The sequence below is a fragment of the Engraulis encrasicolus genome, chromosome 18 (assembly GCF_034702125.1).
Source record: "Engraulis encrasicolus isolate BLACKSEA-1 chromosome 18, IST_EnEncr_1.0, whole genome shotgun sequence".
In the NCBI taxonomy this organism is placed as follows: Eukaryota; Metazoa; Chordata; class Actinopteri; order Clupeiformes; family Engraulidae; genus Engraulis; species Engraulis encrasicolus.
The window spans coordinates 29,990,696-30,000,695 of NC_085874.1; the positions used below are offsets into that span (position 1 = coordinate 29,990,696).

The 10,000-nt window shown below is 41.0% G+C and overlaps 1 protein-coding gene across 1 annotated transcript in view; it reads right to left on the bottom strand.

The window, feature by feature from the left end:
• The window catches only part of kif1ab (kinesin family member 1Ab), a 64,001-nt gene that overhangs the window by 15,475 nt on the left and 38,526 nt on the right, over positions 1–10,000 (bottom strand). Inside the window, exons 28-30 of the mRNA XM_063223410.1 lie at positions 9,490–9,667; positions 6,856–6,946; positions 6,509–6,627 (exon numbers count right to left, since the gene is read on the bottom strand). Coding sequence (XP_063079480.1) covers positions 6,509–6,627; positions 6,856–6,946; positions 9,490–9,667 — 388 coding nt within the window. The remainder of the gene's footprint in view (positions 1–6,508; positions 6,628–6,855; positions 6,947–9,489; positions 9,668–10,000) is intronic.

Here is a 10,000-nt window from a genome sequence, read left to right on the forward strand (position 1 = left end):
AGTACTCAGGGGTGAAAGTGGTTTTCATTTCTTACCGATGCTACCCCCTACCACCACACCTAGTGGTGGACAAAGTAAATGTAAAATTTGAAAAAAGAAACACAGTTTCTTTCCAACACAGGTAACTTATCTGAGTAAAAAGTAGACCAATGTACTTGTCTTCCGATAAGCTGATTCTGCACAGGTTGGATTGCATTTGTGGTGGGTCCTTGTTAGGTTTGCATTGTTTCTCAGTAATAACACAGTCTATCTCAATAGGTAGGTACAATGGAGCAAACGGTGTAACAGCTATGTAATATCATGTGCTACTGTTGTAATTACACCACAAAAGTACTTTTACTTTTACTTTGTCCACCACTGACACACCCGTCTACTTTCACCACTGCTAGTATTTTAGCACACTGTATAACAGTTGAGGAAGATAATCTTTTACATATATGTTGTCTTGTATGTTGATGTATTGTTTGTTTCAATGTTCTGTGTGGACCCCAGGAAGAGTAGCTGATATGTCTTATCAGCTAATGGGGATCCTAATAAAATATCAAATATCGAATCATGCACTATATCAATAATGGTTTGATTTGATGTGTGTGTGTGTGTGTGTGTGTGTGTGTGTGTGTGTGTGTGTGTGTGTGTGTGTGTGTGTGTGTGTGTGTGTGTGTGTGTGTGTGTGTGTGTGTGTGTGTGTGTGTGTGTGTGTATACTCTTCATTTTTTTTTCAAAAACCTAACCTCTCTTTGCAACTGCACTTGTTCTATATATTTCCTGTGCACTTTGTATTTGCTTGTGATGTTGGCTTGATTATGTCCTTTTTGAAAGACGCTTTGGTTATAAAGTGCCTGCCAAATGCAATGTAATGTAATGTAATTTAAAGAAGTAGAGGAGTCAGGAGGTTGGGGTTGGCACGCATAGCATACTTGTACACTCTGCTACCTGGCGCCTTGAGGATGGGTTTGCATCAATTTGGCCCTGTGTGCCTGGACTAAAAACTAATGACTAGGTCTATTAATCCACCTTAGAGGGTAGGCTATACTAGGAAGGTAGCTCAATAGTAAACCATTTTAAGTTAGCCTTGTGGTAGAGGCAAATCATCTAATAGAAGAGTCTGAAGCTGTCAGTTTCTTAACTAAATGATGCCTTTAGCTGTATCTATTAGCTGGTTTACCACTCCTTGTTGGTTAACTAAGCCTGACTTTATCACTTAACCATGTTCTTAGTATAACCCCCTAGTTGGACTTTAAAGTTTGCAATAAAGGTATAATGAAGTAAATAAGATAAACATGCAACGTTTCAATCCCCTGGATCTCCATCGGGGCCTGAAGTTTATACTTTTGGAGCGCAAACGCAGTGTGCAGATCAACCATTTCCTACTGTGTGCTAATATGCTGCCCTACAAAGCAAAAAGGCAGTAATAGACTAGAAGCATTTCCAGAAAAAGGCCCTTTATAAGGGTGTTAGAAGCATTTTTTAGTAAAAGTTGGGAACCTAGTTTTCTAAGACAATTAGAGTACCCTGAATTCAGCTAGCCTGGTTCCCAAGCTGAATTTTGAGTTTTTGACCATGAAATGGGCAAAAAACAAAATGGCCGCCGAAATTCTTGATTTTGGGCAGAATACGTAGAAGGTACCACTTATCCATGGAAATAAATGTGCAATGCTCACATATTTACATTTATCATGTATTCCTACACTTACACAAAGGCAAATTGTCATGGCAAAAAGATAAAAAAAATACTATAATTATGCCGTTCTAATAAGATATTCTCGTAAACTGGCATTCAATAGCAATAGCCTCCATGAAGCACATTATCATACAAAATTGTCATTCAATAAGATTTGGAAAGAAAAAGAGAGGCAAAGAAGATAGTATTATCTAAAAGACTAAATATTGGGACATGAATATGTCCCCTGTTCTTTGAAGGAGATGAGTGAGCCATCTCTATGGGAGCGCACTCTCAGCTGTACGATTAGCTGAAGACCTTTGCAATCACGCCAAAGGTCCAATCAACTGTGTGGGCAGGATGTCCACTTTGTCAAAACCGAATGGTTGCGCGCAAATAAGCCACTTTGATGCCAAACATCTCTTCGGCTGTCGGCAATAAGGTTGTCTTGAGAGATGGCTCACTCATCTCCTTCAGAGAACGGGGACATATTCATGTCCTAATGGTCTCTTTCAGTCGAATCGATCGCATATCTATGGGAGAGTTACAATCACTCCCGATTGCTGGTCCAAACTAGGCAGAACTCCAAGAGCATCCTGTAAGGATAGCGTTCCTATCACCCTACAGACAATCAGTGGTCCTGCCCAGAACCATATGTTCCTGTGGCAACGTGGTCACATCTAGCCGGTAGAACCGGACAAAGGTGGCGGGGTTGGCCCAACCAACCGCTCTGCACACCTCTGAAACTGCTGCACCCTTGAAGAGAGGACAGATGTAGAGACCTGTACTGGTAAAGTGAGCCCTAATCTGAGCCGGGGGTAGGCGACCCTTGGACTCATATGCCAGGGCAATGGTTTGAACCAACCATTTGGAGACCTCTATTTCAAAACTGTGAGCCCTGTAGAGGGCTTGATGAAGCACACAAACAGCTGCTCAGTGTTCCTAAAAGAGTGAGTCCTGTTCATGTAGATGGTAAAGCGTGCACAGGGCACAAGTTGTGTTGTCACCTCTCTTCCACGGATCTGAAAGGTGGTGTGCAAAAGCAGTTTGGAGAGGCCCCTCTTGGAGGGGCTCGAAAGGGGCCCCACACATAGCCTCCAGTACTAGAGAGATATCCCAGGAGGGTATCGTCTGATGTAGCACGGGGCGTAAGTATCTAGTGGATGGGCACTCAGAGTGTTGGAACCGAATCCTACTTGGCACGATGAAATCGCTGCAAAGTAGACTTAAATGGTAAAGCCTTGTCTCCCCCCCAATAAGTCTTGTAGAAAGGACAACACCATCGGTACTGAACACTTTCGCGTTGGTCACACTAGCGTTGGAAGACAGACCACTTCAGGTTATACAGTGTCAAAGTAGATTGGGCCCTGGCCCCTTAAATTGTCCTGATAACGTTATCCAGAAAAGCGGTTAGGTTCAAATGTTCCCTTGCCAGACCCATAGGGGCAGGTGGCCCCTGGGCTGGGGTATGTCCTCCTCCTGGTCCGTTGCCAGACTCGAACCTGCAGGAGAGGGGAAAGTAGCAGGAGGGGCTGAAGCCCCTATGCTCTCAGCTGAGGCCCCTGAGCCCCGTGGGCTAAGGGGGGACAAACCCTGAGAAATCTCGCTTCCTTGCAGGCGTCAGGCGAAGGCGCTCGTGGTGCATTATGCAGGACTTTTGGAGCGCGCCATGCCTGGTGACAGGGTGCGCTTCCGTGCCAAGCGCAGTGGCCTGCGGTGATGCCCAAGGGGCTCCAAGGCAGCTGCTCGAGCTGGGGAAGCCACATCAGCCACTAGGGTGGTGGTCAGTACTGTATGAGATTCTCTGTGGTGGCAGGGAATTGGGATAAAGAGTCGTCCACCTTAGGCGGGAGATCGAAGCACTTTGCCAGGGGGGAGTCAGAGTCTGGCTCCACTGAAATTCTTTGCCAGCAGTCGACCGTAGTCAAGAGAACAAAGGGACAGAGCAGGCTAGAACTAGTCAAGCTCTCGTAACTCGTGTCCTTCAGGGTACTCGTGACCTCAGTCAGGAGACGTGAGTCCAAGGAACCAGGCACGCACAAATGTTTGTAAAGAACTTTTACTCCGTATTGTTTCTAATCTGCCGTGAGTAGATTCCGTCATTGTGAAGTTTCTTGCTGCCATGGGGAGGACACTGTACATTTCATATGTTTGATCTGCAATGTGTGATCTCAGGTTAAAAGAGAGTGTCCACCTACACAAAGCTGGGGCTGTCTCAGAGATCACAATTATGCTCTTTTATTGCCTGTGACATTTACCCACTTCATAGCCTGATCAGAATCTGGCTTAACTTGTGAGCCAATCTCTTGACCACAAAGTGGCCTTTTTGGAATTCAGACAAAATGGTTCTGGAAGCTGACTCATCAAGTAGATACACTGGGCCCCATTGTGCATAATTAAGATGGCCATACCGCTTAAAGTAGGGAAACATTAGGCTGAAAGAGTGAAAATTCAGATCCCAGGTAGCTTCACGTTGTTCTCTTGTGTATTGCAGCAGAACAGTAACCATATCCATAACCATATCCATATACTGCCACCAGTTCACATCATCAGATTGACTCTCAGCAATATCATGCAGAAGATTTTTGTCCTTTTCCTGATACTGGAATGAAATCAGTTCACTAATATCTGAGGATCATCACCATTAGCCATCCTAGCAAGACAGGTAGAGAAGACTTGGCATGAGAAGACCCTAAAGGGATTGCAGAGTAAACTTGTGTGCCATGGCTTTGTTGGATGCCTTTCCTGCCAGAACAAGTTCAACAGGGCCTTATCCAAGCAATCCACCATCCATACATTGGTCAGTCCAGATCCATTCATATGTTCTCCTATGGCCTTAAGGAAGTTGGTTGACAAGTTAAGTCCTCCTAGGCGAGGTATTCATCTGTTGTTCTATTCTGAAATTGCCCACTTTAACTCTTTAAGTCTGCAGTACAATGCTTGGTCAACTGTGATAACTGTTCCTGTCCAAAATGTTAAGATATGACAATGCATTTGTATTCAAAGTATCAAAACGTGTGCAGTAGCGAGGACTATTGGCAAATACCCCGCAGCAGTCTGTTGTTCCTTTGATGACAGTGACTGATTGAACACTGACCAAAAAGTCTTCATGTCTAAGTTTTGACAGTGCAAGAAGAAAGCTAGATCCGTAGCCTTTGCTTGTCTAGCATACTTATGCTCCTCTCCAGATTTTCCAAAGCATGATTAAGCAATGGGTGCTGAAAAAGTTGGCTTGAATGTCCTATGAGTAATCCAGAGAGGATGTAGCTCCATCAGGGCATTTGGCACATTTAATGTATGTCTAGTAGACACCTCTATATCTTTAACAGAATCATCAATTGTTTGGCCTCTCTGCCATGCTGCCATTTGTGTTGCATGGGAAGTATTCTTCCCGTCAAGTGTTTCATCCAGGATATCAATGTTATCACATGTGTAGTGGATGAATTTATCTGCCACAATGTTTGTTGGAATAATGGCACCACTCTCGTGGTTCAGTGTTTTAGAGTGCTCTCAGCTAAGGAGGATCTGGACTTGGAGGACCTGGTCGTAACTCAGACAATGACCTGCCTGATTGAATAGTCATATAAGGTCTTTTACCCAATAGCTTGATGAAGAGTACAAGCAAGACTGACATGTTTCGGAGTCCATTTTTTGCCATCACTGACACAATAAACAAGGACTTTAGCCTCATTCAGAACTCTTCTTTGAGGAAGTTTTTCCTTGCCACCAATTCCATCATCTTCAAGAGATGTCTGGCCACTAACAACCAGGCTGAGTAGCATGTATAGACTATCTGGAATGTATGCAATAGTATCTGATAGAATATGTAAAATATGTCTGAACATTTTTCAAAATTTACGTTATATGTAATATCATGGTGTCATCTAGCGATTTCTGGACAGTTTTCAGAAGGGCCAATAGCAACTTTACTTCACATTATGCAAAGTATTTCTAAAATACTTACATCAATTTTCTTAACCATATAAACACACATAGGCTACAAATATCTTATTAGAAAAGCTAAATATTTAAAAACGTTTAGGCTAACACCTAGCCTACAATATTAACATTATTAGCATTCTAGAAGCTATTTTATACTTTTTAAAATCCTCTATAGTAGATACATTCATCAACAAACATTAATGGGACACAAAATGTTAGAAAAGAGCATTTATTTCCAAGTACAGCAATACTTGGTAAATATGCTCTGTCAAAAATAGCGTATTTTGGCAGCCATTTTGTTTTTCAAATTTAACTGTCAAAACCTCAAAATTCAGCTTGGGAACCAGTCTAGTTGAATTCAGCACACTTAAATTATATTAAGTACATAGGTTCCCAACTTTTACTAAAAAATGCTTCTAACATTCACAAATATGAAAAATGTGTCTAGACTATAACTGTGCATAGCTCCGAGCTGAGAAAAACACATTTAAAATGATCCTACTGTCCATCGCAAGTAGTTTAGGTAGATTGTTGATATGTGGCCATTTTGTTACTTGAAATTGCCACATTATTTGCAGACCAATCATATTTTGGATGCAAATAATGCAAATAATATGGCAATTTCAAGTAACAAAATTGCCACATTATTTGCAGACCAATCATATTTTGGATGTGCACACCCAGCTGCAGGGTCGGATTAACGCACAGGCTGCAATATTGAAAAATGCATCTGTAGTGTTGAGTACAGTTGGTAGACCTGCGGTTACCCTTCATTCCGAGATCGGACTTATGACAGCAAACTTGCTGTTGCTGGGGGCCCTACAGCAACCAGTAGCCTAGGGGTACCAGAGTCCGTCTTAATCCGGCCCTGCCCTGCATGTCAACGAGGTGGAATTTGCTGCTCACCTGATGAGGTCTTTGCAGAGCATTGGGAAGGGCTGCTTCTGGTAGTGGCCAAACACCTCAAACACGATGGGCTGCGTCCGCATGTACTCTATGAAGGACTTGGTCACCTCCACTGTGATCTGGACACACACACATGAACGCACACACACGCACGCACACACACGCACACGCACATAATAGTGTTAGTTGCTGTAGGCTACCATAAACCATTAGATACTTTCAGGCAATGTCCATGTCCTTTGATGGACACACACACACACTCTCTCTCTCTCTCTCTCTTTCTCTCTCTCTCTCTCTCTCTCTCTCTCTCCCTCTCTCTCGCTCTCTTGCATTTTGCACACACTTACATTTTGCACATGGTAGAAGCCCAGGGGGGGTCCTCGTCCAGTGTTCTTCAGGGGTTCTGTGGAGAACGCCTCGTCATGCCGATGGATGAAGCTACAGAAGAGAACAGATTTCCATAAAGAGATGAATCACTAGAAATAACCTGACAAAGGTGTGTGTGCGTGTGCGTGCGTGCCTGCGTGCGTGCGTGCGTGCGTGCGTGCCTGCGTGCGTGCGTGCTTGCGTGTGTGTGTGTACGCGTGTGTTCGCATGTGTGCATGCGTGTGTGCACCTGTGTATGAATGCATGAATGCAATGTGTGTGTGTGTGTGTGTGTGTGTGAGGTTTTCCTGTGTTTTTTGAAGAAATTGGCTGTTGTTTTGACAGCTATATGGAAACATGCTATTCCTCCAAAATTCTCAAATACCAACCATTGTGTAATGCTCTTAATAACTGTGGTTACTCTTGTAACACTATAGCATTAATCTTTGGTAGTTTGGGCCATGTCCATAAAATGTGTGTGCGTGGCTTACAGATTTGTGGACTCTCTAAAAGACAGGCTAAGCAATTGACCAAATTCTGCTCAGTATCCAGCATAATTGGGAGCCTTTTCATTTGGAGACGCAGGTGCCACATGTATCCTTAACCCTTTCATGCAGACACCATGAAAAAAATGTGCAAGATTTTTTATATATTGATTTTCTCACTCATAATGGAGCTAATATGAAGAATCTTTTGGAATTTTTCAAAAATCTCTTTTGATGTGGAAGTTATTTTACTGTCCACATATGTGGACACTGCGCATCAAAGGAGTGAAAAGTTATATAGGCCTATACTGTATTTCAAGTTCAAATTAAGCTGTTTTATTCATTTTTATGGTGTTTTATGCTATATAACAACACAATATAACACTTTAACACCATATATCACTGTAATTAACCAACAACAAAAACATATATATAAAAATAGCATTGTTTATATAGGCGGTCATAGAAAAATATGTGGGAAATTCTTATTGCATGCAAGAAGACAGCCGATGCTGGTGAACAAAAAGCTCAGTTTGATTCAGCATGTACTCTAGCTCAATCTTACATCATTTATGTTGTCCCTGTATAAAAGGTAATGTGAAATTTGCCTCCAGACACATGCTGTAGGCATTCATCAGCATTTTCAAGTATTTTCTGTAAAAAAAAATAGTGTTAAATAGACCCCCTATTATAAATGTAAGTTAATTTACTTACTTTCCATGTTACCTTGTGTCATATTACAACATTATATGACACTTATGCATTATACATTACACTATTTAAGGAACAAAGATGAAACAAAGAGAAAAAAAAACTGTCAATTTAGCAATATTTACATACACAGCTATGGCAAGATTTGTGGGGAAACCTTGTTGTATGTGGAAAAAACCTTAAATTCTGATGAAGACACATCTGTATTTGATTCAGCATGGATTCTAGCTCAATCCTACATCATTTATGTTGTCCCTATATGAAAGGTAATATGAAATTTGCCTCCAGACACATGCGTTTTGTAGTCATTCATCAGCATGTTCAAGTATTTTCTGTGAAAAAATAGTGTTAAATAGACCTCCTATTATAAATGCAAGTTATTTTACTTACTTTCCATGTTACTATATGTAATATTACAACATTATATGACACTTACACATTATATATTACAGTATTTAACGAACAAAGATGAAAAAAGAGAAAAAAAAACTGTCAATTTAGCAATATTTACATACACAGCTATGGCAAGATTTGTGGGGAAACCTTGTTGCATGTGGAAAAAAACTTCAATTCTGATGAAGACAGATCTGTATTTGATTCAGCATGTATTCTAGCTCATTCCTACATCATTTGTGTCATTTTGTGGTGAAAGAAACCCGAAATATGCCTATAGACACGTGCGTGAAACACTAATTTTAGGTAGTTTTTCTTGAATTTATTAAATTAAAAGTGTTAAAATGTGTTAAATATGTTAAAAAATAATTTATTTTCACACTATAATCATTATAAATGCTCATAACATTAAGTATTTGCCCAAAATGAGCAGAATATTCTCACGGTAATCATAAATAATATGTTTATCATTAGACTCCCTTGATGCGCAACGTCCACATACGTGGACAGTAGCTTTATATTGTATAAAAACCTACCTTTATTGTAAATTTGGATTTTAACAACATAGACTTCTCAAGTGAACTGTACTAAACATCATAATATTTTTTAAAACCTGAAATTGCCCTTTGGTGTGGTTGATTTTCAGATATAAACATGCTTGTTATGGTCATAATTCACATCGGTGGATTTCTTAGATTGATGATGTCATCAAACACTTAATATTTAGTGCAAAAAGTTATAACTGCTGTTAAAGTATTGTAATGAACCTCATGGTACTTCCCATATACAATTTGGAAAAAAATAACCACTATTTACCTATCTAAAGTGGGGTTAGAATTACTGTCCACGTATGTGGACACCGTGCATGAAAGGGTTATGACACTCTGTGAGTAGATCCTTTTAGCTTTGTGTAAAACTCCAATAAAATGTGGCTTGTGCTATGATAAACGGCTATCTGTCAATCCAAATAAAGAAGTAAAATGTGTATGAGTGTGTATGAGTGTGAGTGTGTCCATCCGTACTCACTTGAATTGGCAGAATATGTCTGCGTACTCGGCCGGGATGCTGGAGGCCTGAAGGACCGTCACCCTGAAGGTGAACTCGGAGCCGAGACGCAGGTGCTGCTGCATGGCCTTCTCCAGGCCACCCTCCAGGGGGCACTCTAAGCCACTCTTCAGCGGGCTACCGGGAGTATCTGGAGAGACTGCACGGGTTAGAAAAAACAAATTTAGAAATCACATATTTTGTTAATTGCATGATCTTCAATATTCGTTTAATAATAGAATCACACAAGGCTTTTTTAGCATCTAAGCCTCCTAACACAGGTTCCATTGGTGGCTCACCTTAGTGTTTGTTTGAAAACCTTTACTAGCATAGTGCTACACTACTGTGACATTGGTCGTAATACATTACAGCTTGGAAATTGGCATTCTCGTAACAACTAATTTATAACAGGGGGCATGTATTACTGTAACAGTTTCTGTTGCTTGTTAGCCCTTTAATTATTGATACAGCTGCAGTTAAGTGTTTACCTGTT